At 38.6% G+C, this 23174-nt stretch overlaps 1 protein-coding gene across 3 annotated transcripts in view; it reads left to right on the top strand.

Moving 5' to 3' along the window:
• parga (poly (ADP-ribose) glycohydrolase a) overlaps positions 1 to 23174 on the top strand; it is a 166516-nt gene that overhangs the window by 134271 nt on the left and 9071 nt on the right. For all 3 annotated transcript variants that reach the window (XM_059946705.1, XM_059946707.1, XM_059946704.1), the window contains exons 14-15: positions 6626 to 6704; positions 8392 to 8500. In XM_059946705.1, the coding sequence (XP_059802688.1) occupies positions 6626 to 6704; positions 8392 to 8500 (188 nt within the window). The remainder of the gene's footprint in view (positions 1 to 6625; positions 6705 to 8391; positions 8501 to 23174) is intronic.

The raw sequence follows: 23174 nt of genomic DNA, 5'->3' as shown, positions 1-23174 counted from the left end.
CTGGCTCACAGATCTCTAGTTTCCTATTCTTGTAGTCAACAATCAGTTTTTTGGTTGCTGATGTTAAGTGAGAGGTTGTTGTTGTAGCACCACTCAGCCAGATTTTCAATCTCCCTGCTGTATGCTGATTCATCACTGCCTTTGATTCGGCCAACACAGTAGTGTTGACAGGAACAGGAATATGGTATTGGAGCTTGTCCTCACAGTTACAAGTATAAAGTCAGCTGAACAGGGATCTAAGCACACATTCTTGTCATCTACCTGTGCAGATGGTGATTGTAGAGGAGATGTTGTTGCTAGTCTGAATTGACTGGAGTCTTCCAGTGAGGAAATCTAGGCTTCAGTTGCACAAGCAGGTATTGAAGCCAGGGTCTTGAAGTTTACTGACTCCCTGGACCACTGTTACACCACCATCAAGAATGCCTATTGTGCTATTCCACCCCTCACTTTGAGAAGTCTGATCACCTGGCTGTACCTCTATTCCCTGAGTATAGGCAGAGACTGAAGACTGCAGCACCAGTAGTGAGGACCATGAAGGTATGGACAAGGGAAGCACAGGAGCGCTTACAGGACTGCTTTGATTAGGTGGTCTGGACTGTATTCAGGGATTCATCTTTGAACCTGAATGAGTATGCTGCAGTTGTTACCGACTTTATTAAAACCTGTGTGGATGAGTGTGTGCCTACAAAGACTTACTGTACATTCTCAAACCAAAAGCCGTGGATGAACCAGGAGGTACATCGTCTGCTGAAGGCTAGATCTGTGGCATTCAAGTCTGGCGACCCAGGCCTGTACCAGAAAATCAGGTATGATTTGTGGAGGGCTATTTCAAGGGTGAAGAGACAATTTTGAATGGGGTTGGAGGCAACATCAGATGTTTGACAACTCTGGCAGGGTTTGCAAGACATTACTTCCTACAAAGAAACCGAATAGCATGAATGTTAGCGATGCTTCACTACCAGATGAACTGAACACCGTCTATGCCCACTTTGAAAGAGAGAATATAACTACAGCTGTGAAGGTCTCAGCTGTACCCGATGACCCTGTGATCTTTGTCTCAGAGGCCGATGTTAGGCTGTCTTTAAAGAGAGTGAACCTTCACAAGGTGGAAGGTCCTAATGGAGTACCTGGTAAGGCTCTGAAAACCTATGCGAACCAACTGTATGGAATATTCAAGGACATTTTCAACCTCTCACTGCTACAGGCGTAAGTTTCCACTTGCTTCAAAAAGGCAACAATTATACCAGTGCCCAAGAAGAAGAATGTGATCTGCCTTAATTACTATTGCCTGGAAGCAGTGATGAAATGTTTTGAGAGGTTGGTCATGACTAGACTGAACTCCTGCCTCAGCAAGGACCTGGACCTATTGCAAATTGCCTATCGCCACAATAGGTCAATGGCAGACGCAATCTCAATGGTTCTTCACACGGCTTTAGATCACTTTGAAAACACAAACACCTATGTCAGGATGCTGTTCATCAAAGTTGCAGAACCTGGGCCTCTGTACCTCCCTCTGCAATTGGATCCTTGACTTCCTAACCGGAAGTCTGTGCAGATTGGTGATAACATCTCCTTGCTGGCAGTCAACAGTGGTACAGCTCGGGTGTGTGTTTAGCCCACTGCTCTTCTCTCTTTATACTGATGACTGTGTGGATAGGCATAGCACAAATACCATCTGTAAATTTGCTGATGATACAACCATTGTTGGTGTAATCTCAGGTGGTGACGAGAGGACATACAGGAGTGAGATATGCCAACTAGTGGAGTGGTTTCGCAGCAACAACCTGGCACTCAACATCAGTAAGACGAAAGAGTTGATTGTGGACTTCAGGAAGGGTAAGATGAAGGAACACATACCAATCCTCATAGGGGGATCAGAAATGGAGAGAGTGAACAATTTCAAGTTCCTTGGTGTCAAGATCTCGGAGGATCTAACCTGGTCCCAACATATCAGTGCAGTTATAAAGAAAGCAAGACAGCGGCTATAGTTTGAAGAGATTTGGTCTGTCAACAAATACACTCAAAAGCTTCAATAGATGTACTGTGGAGAGTATTCTGACAAGCTGCATCACTGTCTGGTATCCTGCACAGGACCGAAAGATGCTGCAGTGGGTTGTAAATTTATTTGGCTCCACTTGGGTACTAGCCTACAAAGTACCCAGGACATCTTTAGAGAGCGGTGTCTCAGAAAGGCGGCATCCATTATTAAGGACCTCCAGCACCCAGGGCATGTCCTTTTCTCTCTGTTACCATCAAGTAGGAGGTACAGAAGCTGAAGGCACACACTCAGCAATTCAGGAACAGCTTCTTTCCCTCTGCCAGCTGATTCCCAAATGGACATCGAACCCTTGGACACAACCACACTTTTAAAATATATATTATTTCTATTTTTTGCACAATTTTAATTTATTCAATATATGTATACTGTAATTGATTTACTTATTTTTTTTCTATATTATGTATTGCATTGAACTGATTCTGAGATGATAGTATTGAATGCCAAGCTGTGGTCAATGAAGAGCATCCTGATGAATGCATCTGCACTGTCCTGATATACCAGGGTTGAGTGAAAAGCCAATAAAATGGCATCTGTTGTCAATCTATTGTAATTGTAAGCAAATTGGAGCAGGTCCAAGTCACTCCTCAGGCAGGATTTGGTTTGACACTAACCTCTCAAAATACTCCATCACTGTGCTACTAGGTGATAGTCATTAAGGCAAGTTATGATATTCTTCATATCATTTAATTGAAGCCTGCTTGAAGCAGCTGGGTACCTCAGACTGCTGAAACAAGAGATTAAAGGTATCAGTGAACACTCCAGCCATTTGACCAGTGCAGGTCTTCAGTACTCAGCCAGGTACCCACCTGGGCCTCATGCTTTCTGTGGGTTCATTCTCCTGAACACTGCCTCACATCGGTCTCAGAGAGTGAAATCACACAGTCGTCGGGGGTTGTTTTGTCAGACATAAGCAGCATTGGGTTCATCTAAGAGCAAATCCTTGATGCCTCTTACCGTATACTGCTTGTTTTTACTTTGAAGGAGGTGATAGGAATCAGACCCTGCCACAGCTGTCGATCATCCTTCAGTGATTCCAGTTCGGTTGGGAATTGCCTCTTCACAAATGAGATGGCTTTCTCAGTGGTGAGGTACTTTATCTAAACGGCAAGTCTGTTGGCAGTGGTGTTCTGTGTTGCTAAGGACTTTCTTAACCACAGCATCTGACTAATTTGACTTTGGCAAAGGTGACAAAAACAATTCAGTGTTCCCTTTGCCAATCTTGGACGCAAGATATTCGGGAGATGCTGGAAATCTTGAGCAACACACACAAGACCTTATTGAAACCTGTTGGGTATTTAAAAACCTGGGGAGGGGGTCTCGTTGAAACCTATAGAATATTGAAAGGCCGAGATAGAGAGGATGTAAATCAGACATGATGGAATGGCAGAGCAGACTCAATGGTCAAATTCTGGTCTAAAATGCTGGAGGAACTCATCAAGTCGGGCAGCATCTATGATGAAGTTTCGACTGTTTATCCCCCTCCCCCCCATAGATGCTGCCTGACCCGCTGAGTTCCTCCAGCATTTTATGCACGTTGTTCAGAAAGTTGCATGCAGTTGGCTGTAGTACTGTGACTCAACAGTAGAGGGAGCCGTAAGCATCTTCTAACAGCAGCCTATTTTCAATAGTCTTAAATCATAAAAGCTTGGTTAAATAATTATGGCTTTAAACACACAGACTTTTGAATGTACTGTGTTTTTTTTACTGTCATAAGCCTCTTGCTATTTCATCTTGATGGGATGGTCAGGAATCAGATTCAGTGTTGAAGATTGTAGTTGTCAGTAATTTGCCTACTTTGTGATTGCAGCATGGAGCTTCATTTTTAATTTGATTTGCTTATTATCATTCACTTAAAAGCAGACTATTACAAAATGATTGAGGTTGCCAATTATGTTTTAAAATTTTTCCTTCATGCCTAAACTGAAGAAAATTTTATAGCTGGATCACTAGAGAATATCCTGAGGGAAAATTACAATTTGGTATCAACTGCTCTAAGAGAAAGCTACAGCTCTTTCACTTTACAGACAGATGGTGTTTACATTTGGATTTGTATTATTTTACATTGTTTTGAGCAACTCAAAACTAACAGGGTTACAAAACTGTAATTTAATCTGAAGCTTCAAACTAGATGATGACTAGCAGTAACACCTCCACATTTCGTGGTTAATATCAGAATCTCAGGATAAAATTACATCAATTTTACTTGTTAATAATAGTCATCGATGATTTTATTTTTTTCATGATTTTGAATGTTTTTCCAGCAAAGACCTGTTTTTGATGGCATTCATTTATTGGATAAGAGGTCAGTTCAAAGATAAAGTGGAGAATAGCTGGCATCTCTTGTGATTTAATAAGGGATACTCATTCAGGGTGATTCATCCTGGTGACTGGACTTCTGAGAATTCAGGGCAGAATTGGATTAGACAGCAGTGTATCTTTAAACCATTTTAAAATGCTGTTTACATTGTAATTGCCTGCAGGTATTTATTCCTTATACATACTTTAACCTGTAAAGAATTTTATGTAATTCTTTGTAATTGTTGTATGTTGCACCAACACATCACAGCAAATTCCTAACAATGTAAATGCAATTGACCCTTGATTGTGAATGTTTGCCCACAATTAGTGGTTTCCAGAGGTGATGACTTCAGAGGGTTTTTGGTCACAATATAGCTGCCTCCCATCATAAAGTCCACAGGAGATCTTGTAAATTGTGTGGTTTGAAATACAAGGCAATTTTTTTTTAAATCTGAATGATATTTCAAATTAGTTAAATTCAATGTTTCTAACTTTTATTTGTCTTTTTAATTAAAAAATGTGTATTTTAAAGATTAATATCAGCTTTTTAATTCCAATTTTGTTACCATTGAAATTTTCTCAACATTTTAGTTCCTAGACAGTTTAATGAGATTACTTTGATGTCACAGATTCCTTGTCCTAGTGTTTAATTGGAAAACCTGTACCATGGAGCTAGGGTGTTTCATGGAGTCCTTGTCCTGTACTATTTCCTGGAAAATCCAGGCCATTATTTAACATAATTTATTGAGCTGCATGGGAAGGGTCAGATGAGATGCAGCATACGGTCCACTATAACAACATAATTCTTCTGTTGAAAATTACAGTGAATGGAAAGCAGTTGTTATAAATTTTGCACATAAATCCATCTTTCTCACCACAATAAGGATAGCAAGCTTGATTGACAAGGGCATTATTCATTCTGCATTGTCACAGCATTGTCACTGTAGATGGCCGTTAACACAAATTTCTTCACTTGATGCCATTTTATTATTTAACTGAATGGAAGTGGCATCAAAGAAAAATAAGACGATAGTTGGTGCAGTTTAGGATTTTGTGCTGATCAAAAGCTTAAAATGATTTTGTGTTTGTCTCTAACATTTTGCTTCAGTTGATATGATCAATATCAATACTGTTACTATTCTTATATCAATATTGCTGTATTAATCAGAATTAGGTTTACTACCTCTGACATATAACATGAAAATTGCTCTTGGCAGCCATACAAAATTATTATAAATTAACCATAAAAAAAAGTGGAAAAGAGGAACAGCAAGCTAGTGTTCAATGTTTCCAAAGCTTGTACCCATTTGTGACATCTGATTTAGTTAATTAGTTAAAGTGGACTCATCTGCAGATTTGCAAAACGAGTGGTTATAATAAGGGAGACACTTCTTTGTTGATGTTTGAGGGAATCAGTTGCTGAAAGTGAATGATGTCCAGCCACACTACCTGGATTTGACTATGAGGCGTGGAAGCAGGATTAGATCATTTAGCCCATTGAGTCTGTTCCGCCCAGTGATCATGGCTGATTTGCTTTGTCTTCACTTGTGCTCTAGCAACCATGGTCTCCAGACGATCTTGCATCATAATCAACATTCACCAGTTAAAAGCAAAAGCTATGAATCAATTGAACCTCCATTAAAGTGGTTCATTAATTTTATAGTGCAGGCAACATTCCCTCTAATTTTTTTAATAGCTATGCGGACTAACCATTGCTCTGAACAGGAAATTTTTAAGTAGCCTGAAAACTATGCAGCACTTTTAAATGTTTTTTTTCTGTAATATGCATACTATGAATATTTAGAATGAAACTTGAAAAACCTCATTCATTTTTTATTAATTGAAGGGTATAATGAAAATACTGTACAACAAAGAAAATCTTTGTTTTGTAAACTTTTTCTAGCAACATCCAGTTCTAGCTGTGTGGCAATAAAGGCAACGTGCATAGGAACATTTTAGTTACTGTGTGGCTGCACGCCTGCGCAACTTACAGTGAACAGTGAATTCAGTGAGCATAACTGAAGTGCATCTGTATGTAAATGTCATTTATCCAAAATTTTGCTCTCATTCCTTTATCCTTGTACTTATACATTTATTTTGATTTTCTATTGAAAGGAATTTCCAGTATCTAAGTTGACTTATTTCAACAAATGATGGAATAATTCTACTCTGACATTAAATATCTGACATTTCAAAATTAAATAGCTGCTCTTCCTAGATTTTAAAAGAATTATAATTTGTTACAGCCAATCTTTCCATTTTTTTTAGGTACAGAGCAGTACAGCATCTATGAAGGTTATGCAGATACATACAGATGGGTCGGGAGCTGCAATGATCAGATTCCCAGGTATTATTTGAAGAATATTTAGCTTGCAATGAAGAAATTATGTCTGCTCTTCAAAAATAGAATCTTGTTTTCTGTAAAGTGCAAGATAATAGAGGTATGGTGTGTATTAAATGGCTACATTTCCAGGTAACATAGCAGCTACTGGATTAGAAGCTGAAATTTCAGACCATTGACCCTGAGATGAATTTCAAAGTTCAAATGTTCAAAGTAAATTTATTATCAAACTGCGTAAATGTCACCACATACAACCCTAAGCTTTTTTTGGCGGGCATTCACAGTAAATTCAAGAAATATAACAGAATTAATGAAGACCACACCCGACAGGGTGGACGAACAACCAATTGGCAAAAGACAACAAATTGTTCCCCACTGTGCTACTGCTGGGGAAGTGCTGCGGGAGCTGTATGGCACAATCTGCAACTTTGAAATCACTCACCCTGATGGTGGTTTCATTGTTGTTGGTGACTTCAATTACGCCAACTTAAAAACAGTCCTGCCAAAGCTCTACCAGCATGTCAGCTTTGCGACCAGAGCAGTGAATGTATTGGACCTGGTTTATATATTGACAAGTAATAATGGAGCAGGGAGGAATGTTAGTCTGAGACCTGTAACTTTGTCAGGTCTTGGAGATCAATCTCCAGATGTATGACCTACATTTTCAGGCTTTCTGCACTTTCCTCCAACACTCAGAAGCTCTAGTCATTTAAATGCAGAACAGGTGAGAGTGTAATTTTATCAGCAAGTAGCTACACTTGGACAATAGCCTTCCCTCCTTGAAGAAAGCAAAATGCCAGACTACATTCTATTGTGCTCAGGTCTCAGTACTGAACATCCAGCCAAATTGCCTTTGGCTCCCTTCTCTTGACAAATGCAAGGGAGACATGGCCCAAGTGGAGAAGACAAAACATGCTGCATTCCCTTGACACCCAGGCTGGAAGATTCATTTAAGTCACACTAAGTAGTTTATGAGACTGCCTTTTTCACTCCAAATGATGAAGAGACAATATGGAGAAATGTTTCTTGATGCTTTACACAAGATAAATTAAAGAAAAAAAAAAAGCAATTTTACAGATGCTGGAAATTCAGAGTATCACACACAAAATGCTGGGGAAGCTCAGCAGGTCAGGCAGCATCTATGGGGAGGAATAAAGATCTGATGTTCTGGGCCAAGACCCTTCACTGGGACCCTTAATAAATTAAAGAAAATTGAATCATTAGCGCGTGATTAAACAAGAGGCGTGACCTAATCTACATCAGTGTTAAAAATGCAGGTTCATTTGTAAATTTTTTTCACCGTGTTGAAATAACATCATAGTTTGTTATATATGCTTTGATTATTCAAATAAAAATCTTTCAGAACCTTTGTAATAAGTTGTCATTTCCTGAGTAAAAGAAAAAATGCGTCTTCTAAAAGACTGAAATTGTCCAGATTTATATACTATATTTGGTTTCATTTCTATATTACGTAAGGAGAGTATAATTTATAAATAGCCATGTACTCTTTCAATCTGCTTTTATAGAAAAGAAGATTTTCTTATTCCCTAGCTTGCTCTTAGTGGCTGACTTTGATAGCTTTATAGTTTCAATATATATTCAAGATATAGATGCATATGAGTGGCCAGTTCAGGATTTTTAGACAAACTCAGATTGTTCTTTTAAAAATTATTTTTTGCTTGATTTGGTGCAGGGATGCTTGGCAGAGGCACCACACAGAGATTGTAGCCATAGATGCATTGCCTTTCAGACATTATCAAGATCAATTTTCCCCTCACAATATAAAGAGAGAAATTAATAAGGTGAGTGTTTAAATCTCATTATTTTGTGTGTCTATTTTCCTTTGATAATTAAATCCTCTTTTATCTCGTATCTCCTTTGTACTTTTGAATAATCCATTCTAATGTGGGAAATTAAAACATTTTTTAAGAATAAATCAAAATTCAGTTTTGTAAATGAGTTCTTATAATATCAGCAATTGTGTTTAACTGTTGCTTCAACGTGAGGGTTTGTATTGTTCAGAATTAATTCAAAGCTTTTATAAGAAGAAATGTCAAAGCAGTAAAATCAATTACAGAACTCAGGACTTCCTTTATTTAGAAACTGTAGCAATGTCGGTTAGAAAAGTAAATGCTTAAATTGACACGGAATTCAGCTATATGTGAGAATGCAGAAAAACTGAGATGGAAGGTAAATGTGTGTGAAAATTCCTGGCTAAGTGAACTTTTGGTACCGAATACGACTAGCATTAAAAAGGTATGTCACCTCATGAGTGTTTTTAACATGTAAGTATACAGTCAGCAGCTACATTATTAGGTACACGTATACACCTCATTAATGCAGGCATCTAATTAGCCAATCATGTAGCAACTTAATGCATAAAAACATGCAGACATGGTCAAGAGGTTCAGATGTTTTTCAGACCAATTATCAGAATGGGGAAGTAATGTGATCTAAGTGACTTTGACCATGGAGTGATTGCTGGTCCAAGACGGGGTGATTTGAGTATCTCAGAAACTGCTGATCTCCTGGGATATTCGTGTGTGACAGCCTCTATAGCAGAAAATCCCAACCTTTTTTATACATAGACCAATACCATTAAGCAGGGGATCCATGGACTCCAGGTTGGAAACCCCTCTCTGGAGTTTACAGAGAATGGTGCAAAAAACAAAATCAAAAAAATCCAGAAGACACCAATTCTGTGGTTAATGAGAAGTCAGAGGAGAATGGCCAGACCTGTTCAAGCTGGCAGGAAGGTGATGGTAACTCAAATAACCATACGTTACAATGGTGTGCAGAAGAGCATCTCTAAACACACGTTGAACCTTGAAGTGGATGGGCTACAGCAGCTGAAGACCACAAACATACACTCAGTACAGGAGGTAGCTAATAAAGTGACCTTTGAGCTTACATTCCCATCACAGCTGTGGGAAACCCCTTTGTATATAAAATAGTTCTTTTTACAAAAAACCTTGAGCTTGATTCTTGTTAGAAACAACTTAATAGCACTAAACATAATATAGAGGAGTTCAATTTGATTTAAACTTATGAATTTTTTTTATACTTTCATCGATATAGATGTTTCTTTTTTAGAATCAGACTCAGATTTATTATCACTGATGTGTCATGAAATGTACTTTTACTTATTTATTTATCGATGCAGCGCCAATTTGGCCCTTCCAGCCACGTCGCTCCAGCAATCCCAAAACGTTGATTAACCATAACCTAATCCCAGGACAATTTACAATGATTAATTGATCTACCCGGTGTGTCTTTGGGCTGTGGGAGGAAACGGGAGCAGCCTTGAAAACCCAGGAGCTCCACAGGGAGGACGTACGGAGATCCCTTTCAGTTTAGCACCAGAATTGAACTCCAAATTTGGAATGTCCCCAGCTGTAATATCGTCACGCTAACTGCCACACTGTTGTAGCACCCACACCACAATAGCATTGCGGCTTTGTGGCAGTAATACAGTGTGGACAAAAATGACTTGTGTTACAAAAAAACTGAATAGTGCAAAAGAGGAAAAAGCAAAGTTATGTTCACAAACCATTCAGAGATCTGATGGCAGAGGGGAGTGTGGGGTCTTCAGACTCCTGTATCTCCTTCCTGTTGGTAATCATGAGGAAAGGGTATGACCTCTAAGGTAAGGGTCCTTAATGAAAGAAGCTGCCTACTTGAGTGCATTGGATCCATACTACAGTGATGCAACCAGCCAGAATCTTCTCTGTCTTACATCTGTTAGTCTTTGGTGACATACCAAATCTCTTCAAAGTCCTCATAAAATACAGCTGCTGGGTGTCCCTCCTTGTTGATTGCTTCAGCTTGTTGGGTTCAGGATCAATACTGTAAGATAGAAACACATTTCAGCTTTAAACATCAGGGTCAACAATATGTTAGAAGTTTTCCAACGGCTAGCACCTATTTGTTGATCTTGCAAAGCAGGTTTATTAGGTTATAATCTATCAAACTGGGATAAGTCATTTGAGAGATACTAGAGCCCCTCGTATATCACAGAGATTTGATACCAATCTATCGAGCATTTCTGAATTCAGTAGTACTTTGCTTTTAAATCTCTCGCTCCCTGAAAAATGAAGCCACAGTGGAAATAGTGATAGAGTACAAATTGGGTAAGGAAAGTAAATTGTCGCTTGAAACGTTTGTGGCATTTTGATTGTCCAGTAGCAGCAGCAACTCCATGTATAATGGCATGAGCTCGGTTTCGCTGAATACTGGGGAGCTGGTAAGAACCAGAATCAGATTTATGTAACTGACTTAGATGATGTGAAATTCATTGTTTTGGGGCAACAGTACAGTGCAAAGACATAAAATTAAGTTCAAAGTAAATTTATTATCAAAGTACTTATCATACTTTGTCACCATATACAACCCTCAGATTCATGTTCTTGCGTACATACACAGTAAATGCAGGAAACAGAATACAATCAATGGCAGACTGCACCCAACAGGACGGAAAAACATCCAATGTGCAAAGGACAACAAACTGCAACTATGAAAGAGAGAATATAGTAATAAGTGTGTAATAAATATCAGGAACATGAAATGAGTCCTTGAAAGTGAGTATATAGGCTGTGGGAATATAGTTCAGTGATGGTAAAATTATTAATGATCTAAATCAGGAGTTTCGGGTTGGGAACCCCTGATCTAGATGGTCAGCGCATCATGGTGGACCTGTGTGCTTGTGTCTACACTGTACTCTTCTACAGTCTATTTTCTGTGTCATTGTTCACACAACAAAATTCTGAAAATCAGGATATTTTCAGGAGAGAAGAATGAACTCATGTTGGCTGCTCATAAGGATGGATGGAGTTTTGTTTGTATAGATTAATGATTTTCTGGGTCTGTGTAGCCATACTGTTCTAGAGCCACTTAAACTGATCACAGTTCGCTCACAACACTTTGGAAGAGCAGGGATGGACCTGTGCCACAGCTCCTATTGTAGAAAACTGTTATTTTGGACCAGTCTTTTGGAAGTGTGGGAGATTGAGTAGTGTGAAAATGCATGCTTTGCTGATCCTGCATTCTCTATTAAAGTAACAAGGAAATGTTTAACTTTTAAATTACTTGGAGAATACTCTATACTACTTGTCTTCTGACCCCATCCCATCCTCTGGCTGAGTATTAGCTCCTTCAAAACACTCTTCAATCTCCAGATAAGATAAAAAAAAATAGGAATGGGAGATTCTCTTTTAGTGTAATATTGTCTGGGAATGGGAGATTCTCTTTTAGTGTAATATTGTCTGGGAATGGGAGACTCTCTTTTAGTGTAATATTGTCTGGGAATGGGAGATTCTCTTTTATTGTAATATTGTCTGGGAATGGGAGACCCTCTTTTAGTGTAATATTGTCTGGGAATGGGAGATTCTCTTTTATTGTAATATTGTCTGGGAATGGGAGACCCTCTTTTAGTGTAATATTGTCTGGGAATGGGAGATTCTCTTTTAGTGTAATATTGTCTGGGAATGGGAGACTCTCTTTTAGTGTAATATTGTCTGGGAATGGGAGATTCTCTTTTATTGTAATATTGTCTGGGAATGGGAGACCCTCTTTTAGTGTAATATTGTCTGGGAATGGGAGATTCTCTTTTATTGTAATATTGTCTGGGAATGGGAGACCCTCTTTTAGTGTAATATTGTCTGGGAATGGGAGATTCTCTTTTAGTGTAATATTGTCTGGGAATGGGAGACCCTCTTTTAGTGTAATATTGTCTGGGAATGGGAGATTCTCTTTTAGTGTAATATTGTCTGGGAATGGGAGATTCTCTTTTAGTGTAATATTGTCTGGGAATGGGAGACCCTCTTTTAGTGTAATATTGTCTGGGAATGGGAGATTCTCTTTTATTGTAATATTGTCTGGGAATGGGAGATTCTCTTTTAGTGTAATATTGTCTGGGAATGGGAGACTCTCTTTTAGTGTAATATTGTCTGGGAATGGGAGACCCTCTTTTAGTGTAATATTGTCTGGGAATGGGAGATTCTCTTTTAGTGTAATATTGTCTGGGAATGGGAGACCCTCTTTTAGTGTAATATTGTCTGGGAATGGGAGACCCTCTTTTAGTGTAATATTGTCTGGGAATGGGAGATTCTCTTTTATTGTAATATTGTCTGGGAATGGGAGACTCTCTTTTAGTGTAATATTGTCTGGGAATGGGAGACCCTCTTTTAGTGTAATATTGTCTGGGAATGGGAGACCCTCTTTTAGTGTAATATTGTCAGGGAATGGGAGATTCTCTTTTAGTGTAATATTGTCTGGGAATGGGAGACCCTCTTTTAGTGTAATATTGTCTGGGAATGGGAGATTCTCTTTTAGTGTAATATTGTCTGGGAATGGGAGACTCTCTTTTAGTGTAATATTGTCTGGGAATGGGAGACCCTCTTTTAGTGTAATATTGTCTGGGAATGGGAGATTCTCTTTTAGTGTAATATTGTCTGGGAATGGGAGACCCTCTTTTAGTGTAATATTGTCTATAACCTCTAAGAATTTGCTTTTTTGGGGCAGAACTTCTCCTGTAATGTAAAGCCAAAACAAACTCAACATCCCAATACCAAACGACTAGCCAGTCTGATAATTTTAGCTGAATAAATTTTAGTAAACCACCTTCCCCCAAATGGTTCTTTAAATAGTTCAACCAAGAAAGGTGGCATGGACACTCTTGACAATACAGTAATTTTAAGTGTTCCTGGAGGTATCAGTGTCAAATCTCCAAAGTGGACTTAACTTTGAATAATATTGAAACAGGGTGAATTTGAACATATCCTCCACACTGCCAACCTTTCTAATCACTGACTGTGAGGTCACATTTTTTCCTTGAGTCTTGGCAAAGGCAGAGCCATTCATCTACACTTGCACAGTGTCTTGTTCAGAGCTTTCCAATTCACCTTTCATTGGAACTACCAAAGTCACAACAATCAAGCTCATACTTTGTACCCCAGTATGACTGTGGCTTTTATCATTACAGTTGTGTTTAGGGTGCAGTTTTTGACAACTTATGGGGAAAATAATTTAGAGAAATAGAGAAAATTGTTGAGTTTCTTATTTTACTTTAAATTCAGACACTCTGCCTTGGCTGTATACAAGATTAAAGGTTGTTTATTGTCATTCTACAGTACACAAGTGAAAAGAGGAACAAAGTGAGCCAATGCAGTATAAAAAAAAAAGTGTGCATAAAAAAAACAATGAATATAAAAGCAGTCCAATAAAACACAACATATAATCAGCTGTTGATTTTTGCTATATATACATAAACACTAGAGATTCTGTAGATGTTGGAAATCCAGAGTTACTTGTACAAAATGTTAGAGGAATTCAGCAGGTCAAGCAGCATCTACAGAAAAGGATAAACAGACGATGTTTCAGGCCAGAACATTGACAGTTTATTCCTTTCCATAGATGCTGCCTGATCTGCTGAGTTCCTCCAGCTTGTATACAGAGACTCATTTTCTGTACATGAAGTGGCAAGGAAGGAATAGAATGGCAAGTTCTGGCTTCAGACACTTAAGAGAATAAATTGACTTTTCCATCGATTCTGCACTCGCTCAGGAGTTTCCCAGTTTCCTTAAGCTCCTGGTGTAGTTGGAGTTTAAAGGTGGATTTTTATTTTTCACCATTGTGTTACAATACGTATGGAGCTGATTAAAAGGACAGTACTTGGTGTTCTCACAAAAGATAAATTCAAATACTGATTAAAATTCCTTTGACTACTGAATGAATAAATATATAAATGATTATTTAATGGCTGACCTGATGTTGAAGGTTAATTGCTTAACAGTGCAATAATAAGTAATCAACAACAGCTGTAAACTTACAATTAAGCAATGAGATCTAGTAGCAAGAAATAAAGAAGCAAACCAAATAAGGGGGGACTTGATGCCACCAGTAAAGTTTTTTTTTGTCTGGGAATAGTTTTCCAATTAGAATATCATCATCCCTCCATGCCTGCGTATGTTGGAAATCTTAAGATGGGAGAATTACATCATTCCAATAATCTGCCCAATCGGACAGCCAAATGCTTCATGTCCTCCTTATTCCAAATTCTCCATGTAATTTGCTTACATGCCAAGAGAAATGAAGATGTAACTTGTATTTAATGGCATGTTCTGCTCATCACTGGGAAAAGAGGTTATATTTTAGCAATTATGAAGATAGTGTTGCTTCATTTTCAATTTTCTATGATGCACAATCTGAACTAGCCTGCCTGCTTCACTTGATTCAGAAATGATTGGAAAAAAATACATCGGGTACACTCTTCAATTCAATTTCCTCTTCCATCAAAATGGAAATTTGAAGCTACATTCTCATAAATATATTGCAGTTGTCACAACAATGTCAGGGAGATGTCAAATGAGCTTTACTGTAATGTTAACTTGTACAACTCTAGTTAAATTTACCTGGAATATGTAATGGGTGATATCCACATGAGGTTTCACCTCATTCTGCTGTTGAGTATTTTGTTTCTTTGTCATGAATTGTTAGAAGACACCCAGAAAAGCATCCTATTATATTTCTCCAAATGCAGCACTATGAAGTTTATGATCAAAAGGCCATAAGACTTAGAAGCAAGTTAGGCCATCGAGTCTGCTCCGTCATTTATTGTCCCTCTCAACCCCATTCTCCTGCCATCTCCCCATAACCTTTTAGGTCCTTACTAATCAAGAACCTATCAACCTCCACTTTAAATGTACCCAGTGACTTGACTTCTACAGACATCTCATCTGTGGCAAAAATTCCACAGATTCACCACCCTCTCGCTAAAGAAATTCCTCCTCAGGGACGTTCTTCTATTTTGAGACTGTGTCCTCTGGTCCGAGACTCTCCCACTAGGGAAAACATCCTCTCCACATCCATTCAATCTAAGCCTTTCCTGGAAAACAATTCTAATGATTTAAAGATGGGTAATGTTTCTAGTGTGTATATCTAAAATTGTTGTTCTGTAGGTACCAGAAGTGAAGGGGGGGGGGGGGGGGCACTTGCAAGAGTTGCACTGCTTCTGGTGCCAATATAGCACGCCCAGAACTTACTAACCCTAATTCAGTTCAGTTCAGTTTCAGTTTATTGTCATTTAGAAACCACAAATGCAGTGCAGTTTAAAAAATGAGACAACATTCTCCAGAATGATATCATAAAAGCACACGTCAAAACAGACTACACCAGAAAATCCACATAATGTTTGGTAATCCCCAAATCCAGAGTCCAGAGAGGCTGCTGCATATTAATATCGCGCTACCATCTTAGCGCATTCCCCGGAAAGGAGCTCCAAACCCACCAGACAAAACAAGACTACCCAGACACACCAAGTCAGGAGACCAACTCTACCACCCAGCAAACCAAAAACTAAAGCTTCAAGACCTACACAAAAACACATAGTTACATATAGTTATAGTTAACATATAGTTACAACAGTGCAGACAATACCATAATTGATAAAAAGAACAGATCATGGGCACAGTAAAAATAGCTCATTTGTCCTTGGAATTTGGGATAAAAGCCACGTGGTCACGGGGAGAAGATAGAAACTGCTTACAAACAGCAACAGGAATCGAACCCCAAACTTACACCTGATGCTATAATGTTACATTAACCACTATGCTACTCTACTGCAATGAATTAGAAAGCATCACAATGAATGCATTACCTTGAAGTGCAGTTGCTGTTAAAATGCAAGAAATGCAAAATAAACGAGTTCTAGATCTCATAATTAGTTCCAATTCGTATCTCCTGTTCTCAGTTTTATGACAGCCTGCATGTAGTAACATTACCTTCTGAAGTAGGATTAAAGTATGGCATTTTTCTTAATTATCTTAAATTTCTTCCTTTAAAATGTTCTTCTTACTCATAGCTATACCATGCAATATGATGCATTTAATTGGAAATATCTTCTAATTGCTGCCAAATGTTTAATTAAAATAACCCAGTCTTTCCATACATAGCAATTGCTAATGAAATACAAGCTCCATTCAGCCAGATTTCCTGTTGTCCTCTCAAACAACTTAGTGAATTGCAAAGATTCTCAAATTCCTTGGGAGTTCTGCTCCTCTGAAGTGTGGATTGACAGTCATAATAAGTAAGAGAAGAACATGCAAGGATAAAAATATAATTGCACGTCTAACTAGCTGCAACTCTACAGGCAGAAAATATACTGTGTGAGCACTGTTCCAAAAGGAGCTACTCTTTCCCAGAGAGGGGGGTGTTGACATGTTTTTTTGCTGCAGTGTTTCTGGTTGGCAGGTCTTTACCTGAACTATGAGAAGTAACAATTCTACAAAACTGTAGCTGTCTTTTCACCTCTGTGGTACACTTTTCCCAATTGTGTGTTTAGAACAGTATTCCTGTGAACACCAATCTTCCAAAATTTTTATTATTTACTTAGTTTTTTAACTTAGAGGTACAGCACAGAACAGGCCCTTCTGGCCTAACAGACCTCACCACCCAGCAACACACCTGTTTAGCACTAGGCTAAATCACAGGACAATTTACACTAAACCTATTAACCAGTACTTAGGACTGTGGGAGCAAAGCAGAACACTTGGAGGAAATCCATTCAGTTCACAGGGAGAATGTACAACTCCTTACAGGCAGCAGCTGGAATTGAACTCCAAGCGCCAAGGCTCAAGCTGTAATAGTGTCGGGCTTTGGTACCGTGGTTGTTGTTATGTCTTTACTTAACAGGAGGTTTTTAAAAAATTACATTTTTTTTTGCATTTGAAATGGGTGGAAAGTAAATAGATTTTTTTAATGAAGCCTTAATGATATTGAAGGTATTCAATCACTGTCATTTAATTGAAGATTGATAGCGATGGCTGATCATACAGATTTCATAATGACTTTGCTGACTGGTTTCTTGACAGCTAAGATTAAGTTTACGAATACTATTGTACAAGTTGCTACTTGAATACAAGATTTCCATCAGTGTAGCAAGTGATGCATACATTTCATGGTAGAATTATTTCTATATTTAGATTTCCAGAACTTTTTCAAGATCATTAGTTACTAGTTACATGAACTTAACGGAGGATTACATGAATTTAAGTGTTTGTACCACAGCAAACACTTGGATTTTGTTTTCCATTCCGTGTCCTTCTTTCCATTTTGTTTGTATTGATCTACTGTCTTTTGTAAGACCATAAGACATAGGAGTAGATTTAGGTATGTGGCCCAGCAAGTCTGCTCTGCCATTCCATCATAGTTGATTTATTATCCTGCTCGACCCCATTCTCCTGCCTTCTTCCCATAACCTCGATGTCCTCACTAAACAAGAATCTATCAGCCTCCATTTTAAATATATCTACTGTAATCACTTGGCCTCCACCTCGAATATGGCAATGAGTTCCACAGATATTCAACCCACTGTTATATTTAAAAGGTAGCAGTGTAGCGATGCGCTACACACAGAGCTAGAAATAACGACACACGGTCTGTAAGTTGCACTCCAGACTGGTTTATTCAAACTTCGCGGCACTGACTTTTACGCAGTTCCGTTCCCACCCTCTCCGGGCGGAAATGACGTCAAAGGTGCATTACAAAAGTCTCTTCCCGCGTGTGGGCTTTCTCCCCTTGCTGGTGAAGAAGAAGGCCCAGCGCCATTTTGGGGCTGGCCTCTCTGCCGATGCACATGCCATTTTGTGAGCCGGTTCGCCTGCGTAGAAAGTGGGTCGCCACAGCAGGTTTAAAACATAAAAGAATCATCCTTGAAGCAATCATCATTGTTAATTTTGAACAAAAAAAATCACCCTTGGAGCAATCATCATGGTACTATTAATTGTTATTAGGATACATTACCTGGCTTATTTCTGGTTCTGCAGATCTCTTGACTTTGTGCTGCAATATTTCTCATGAAAACAATAGATACACATTAAAAAGTCCCAGAAGTGAAAATTAGGTTTTGAGCTCCCTGGAATAGTAAATTATTTCCCTTGCCAACATACTGTTCTTTAAACAAAATTCTCCAATGTTCCTTTGGAATTTTAATTGTTCCCTACCCTTCCCACTGTTACTGTAACAAGCTGTTATTGTTAATTGGAACCATATCTTCCACGTACTTTCAATCAATCAATACAGTGCTCTAAAGAATCAAATTATGAAGAGTTTTTTTGCAGGGTAATAACTACAGAACCTGTAGCAAAAAATCCAAAGCTATTTCCTTAGTGCATAAAGAATAAGAAAATGACTGGAAAGAGTAGGGCTTATTAAGTAGTGCAGCAACCTTGGAAAGGATGGTAAGTGTGAGCAGTTTTAAGTTCTTGGTTGTCCACATCTCTGAAGATCCATCCTGGGCCCAAGATGCTGATGCAATTGCAAAGAAGGCATGCAGCATCTATATTTCATTAAGAGTTTGAGGAGATTTGATATGTCACCAAAGACTAGCAAGTTTCTACGGATGTACTGTGGAGAGCATTCTAACTGGTTGCGCCACTGCCTAGTATGGAGGAGCCACTACACAGAAATGGAAGATACTGCAGAGGATTGTGAATGCAGGCAGCTCTATCATGGGCACTAGACCTCCCCACCATTGAGGACATCTTTACAAGGCGGTGCTTCAAAAAGGCGGCATCCATCCTTAAAGACCCCCACCATTCAGGCCATGCCCTCTTCTCATTACTGACATCAGAGAGGAGGTACAGGAGCCTGAAGACACAAACTTAACGTTTTAGGAACAGCTTCTTCCCCTCTGTCATCAGATTTCTGAACAGACAATGAACTGATGAGTACTGCTTCACTTCCTTTTGTTCTATTTTTGCATTACTTTTTTTGGTATATTAAAATATGTATTTTACTGTACCGCTGCTGCAAATCAACAAAGTTCATAACATATATCAGTGATAATAAATCTGATTCTCATTAAGGACTTAAAGATCACCCTTGAGAAGATGGAGGATGTGGATAAGGTTCTTGGTGAATATTTTGAGATTATCTTTTGACAAGAATGAGAGACTGCTGATGTAATTCAGGTGGATGAGTGTGAAATATGGCACGGGAGAAACATATTTTAAGAAGACTTTAGTATGGAGAATTTCAGTTTTTGAATACAGATGAGTTACCAAGTACGATGTGTTCCAAAAGGTTGAAAGAAACAAAGGCAGAAATTGCAGAGACTTTGACTTCAATTTTCATTCCTGTCTGGTTACAGGAATGCTGCCAGAATATTAGATGACAATTAGCACTGAACAATTTTTTTTTATGTCTTCCTGTTTATTAAAATAATGCAGGCTATTTAATTTAATTTCAGTGGGGCAGATTGACTCCAAGTAGATTCCAGAATTAAGCTTCATTTGGAAAGGGACTGATTTGATCAGGAACAGTCAGCATGGAATTGATATAGGAAAATCATGTCTGACTAAGTTGATTGAATTCTTGGAGATAGTGAAGAGGGTGCATTTTTGAAGTGGGTTCTACAGACTTTAGTAAGGCTTTTGTCAAGGTTGTGTGTGAAAGGCTAGTCAGAAAAGGAGAAAGCATGGAATCGGTGACAAATTTCATCCAAAATTGGCTCAGTGGCAGGAAACCACGCTGGAGGGAGTTTTGTGACACAAAAGTGATCACTAGTGAGGTTCCACAAAGCTCGCTCTTTTTTTGTGATCCCTGTTAATGGTTAAATGTAGGGCTACATTAAGAAGATTGCTCATCACTCTACTGCCCCTTACACCGCTGGCGCTTAGGGCAGTAGTGAAGGTCCTCCACTCTGGAGGTGTTCAGGGCTTCCTTCATTGTGTTGGTAACTTCCTCTCAGTTTTCACAACTGCCAATCATGCAAGTTCCGGGTGGAGACTCAGAAATAACATTACACTTAGATGTGAAAGGATTCTTCATTGCTGTTTCCATAACAATTCTGTTTCACCAGTAAGGGTTGTTAGCCCCTGAGCTGAACCCCTAAACTGGAGGACTGGTGGACCACTCTTAGACAGGCCTCTGCTCTTTGACCTGTTTGGCATATGTGATCCTGAGCTATCCTGACTCCAGCCAACCTAGCTCTCCAGATCATTGAGGCACTCAAGCCTTCAAACCACAACAAGGAAGAAGATTACATATAATGTAAAAATTGGCCATATTGTTGATAATGAAGAAGAAAACTTCATGGATCCCTATAGAAAGTGGAGAGTGAGCAGGGATAGGGGTGTTAAAAGAAGGGTTTGATAGTAGGGTCCCATTCAAGATGGGGGAAGCTACAGAAATTGAAGTGTTGGATGTGAAGGCTCATGGGGTGTTAGGTGAGGACAAGAGGAACTCAGTTCCTGTTAAGATATCGAGAAGATGGGGTGTGTGTAGATGTCTAGGAAATGGAAGTGGCATTTGCATGTCTTTAATACACACAAAATACTGGCTTGTTTGCCTGCCTTTGTGTGTGGTTTTTCATGGATTCTATTTTATTTCTTTGTTTTTCAGTGGGTGTCTACAAGAAAATGAATCTCAAGGTTGTCTATTGTATATGTACCTTGATAGGAACTATTTGGAACAATAAAATCAGCAATGCTAACCACTTGTAATAGCTTAGATGTTGCTAGTATGCTGAATTTGTTTGATATATCAGGAAGATAATACCACAGTGTGCTCCTGTTGAATTTATTGAGATCATATTGTAGATGTTTATCTGAATGAGAAGTCCCCGACGGTACAAAATGCTGAATCTCATTCATCTGTGTAGACAGTGACATATTGAAGATCCAGGTATGTGGGATCTATAAAATAAAAAAAGTTTAATTTCATTTTGAGCTTCTAGAGATTTGGCAGTGATCCAAGTAACAAAGAGAAATATCATACCCCTTTTCGGTGAAAATGAGGTCCAAATGCATAATAAATGATTGGAGTAAAATTTAGTGGCACTTTAATTGGAAAACTGAATTAGCACCCCATCGCAGTTTTTGTTGACAAATTGTTCAGTTATATAAGGAGTATTTTCATTTGTATCAAGATAGGTTTATGAATTACTGTCTCACTTGTGAATAAATGAATGGTACATGTAACTAAGATTTGTTCACAATTTTTATAAATTATTTGTCAGTATTTCATCAGGTTAGTGAGGCGCTGAGCCTGTAGATTTTGCATTCCATTAATGTAAACCTGGGTTTAGTAAATCATGACAATTTTTCAGAACATTGGAGCTCAGCAGTCTCTGTCGGGTTGATATGCAGCCATTAATTCATTTCAACACCAACTCTACTGGTCAGAAAGACCTGGGCTGAGTCTGGTAGTTTCAAAGGAATGCTTTTAACTTCTCACTCTGTGTTTGTCAATAAGTTACTATTCCCCTTGCATGCAAATCATTTAGACCTCTAAATCGACAGTGCTAAATTTCTTCTGATTTTGGCTCATCATCGGGTGATGCTTTATCTTACATTATTATGAAATGCGTATTGTCTGAAATACTTTACCCAATTTAACGCATCAGTTAATACCTTAATTTGAATTAGCAAGGGAATGTGGTGAAAATACCCACAACTGTCTCACCAGCAAACTGTTCCTGTGTTGAAATGATCAAAGAACTGTCAGTCATCTCTCTTTTTGTAAATTTATTCTCATAACTGCTGCATAAATTAGTTGAATTGCTGCGAGATGGGTTCTTTATATACAGTGTCTCCCTTTGTTCTTAATTTTAGTACTTCAAAGTGACCTCACATGGAAATGTTTTGGGAAGACAATCACCTAATAATTTCTTTCCTGTGGATGACACATTAAAACCGCACCCTGTTTCCTCATTAAGGCATATCAGGTGCATATTAAAGCCCCCATATCATTCTTTGACCATGACGGCCTTCAGAATAAGAATTAGGTTTAATATTATGTGGTAACAGTACATTGCAATACATAATAAAAACTGAATTATAGTAATAAGTGTGAATGTATATTAATGTGTGTATATGAATGTATATGGGGTGCGAGTGTATGTGTGTCTTTGCACGTGTATATATGTGGCCACTTTATTAGATACATCAGTACACCTCTCATTAATGCAAATACCTAATCAGCCAACATGTGGCAGTAACTCATTACGTTAAAGCCCATGCAGACATGGTCAAGAGGTTCAGTTATTGTTCAGACCAAGCATCAGAATGCGGAAGAAATGTGATCTAAGTGACTTTGAACGTGGAATAACTATTGGTGCCAGATGGGGCAGTTTGAGTATCTCAGAAGCTGCTGATTTCCTGTTATTTTCACACACAACAGTCTAGAGTTTATAGATAATAGTGCGAGAAACAAAAAACATCCAGTGAGTTTAAAAAGCAAACACAAGGAAATCTGCAGATACTGGAAATTCAATTCAAGCAACACACACAAAATGCTAGTGGAACACAGCAGGCCAGGCAGCATCTATAGGATGAAGCACTGTCAACGTTTTGGGCCGACACCTTTGTCAGGACTAACTGAAAAGAAAGGTAGTAAGAGATTTGAAAGTAGGAGGAGAAGGGGGAAATGCGAAATAATAGGAGAAGACCGGAGGGGGTGGGGTGAAGCTGAGAGCTGGAA

Source organism: Hypanus sabinus, chromosome 21 (genome assembly GCF_030144855.1).
Source record: "Hypanus sabinus isolate sHypSab1 chromosome 21, sHypSab1.hap1, whole genome shotgun sequence".
NCBI lineage: Eukaryota > Metazoa > Chordata > Chondrichthyes > Myliobatiformes > Dasyatidae > Hypanus > Hypanus sabinus.
This window is presented reverse-complemented; position numbering and strand designations above follow the sequence as displayed.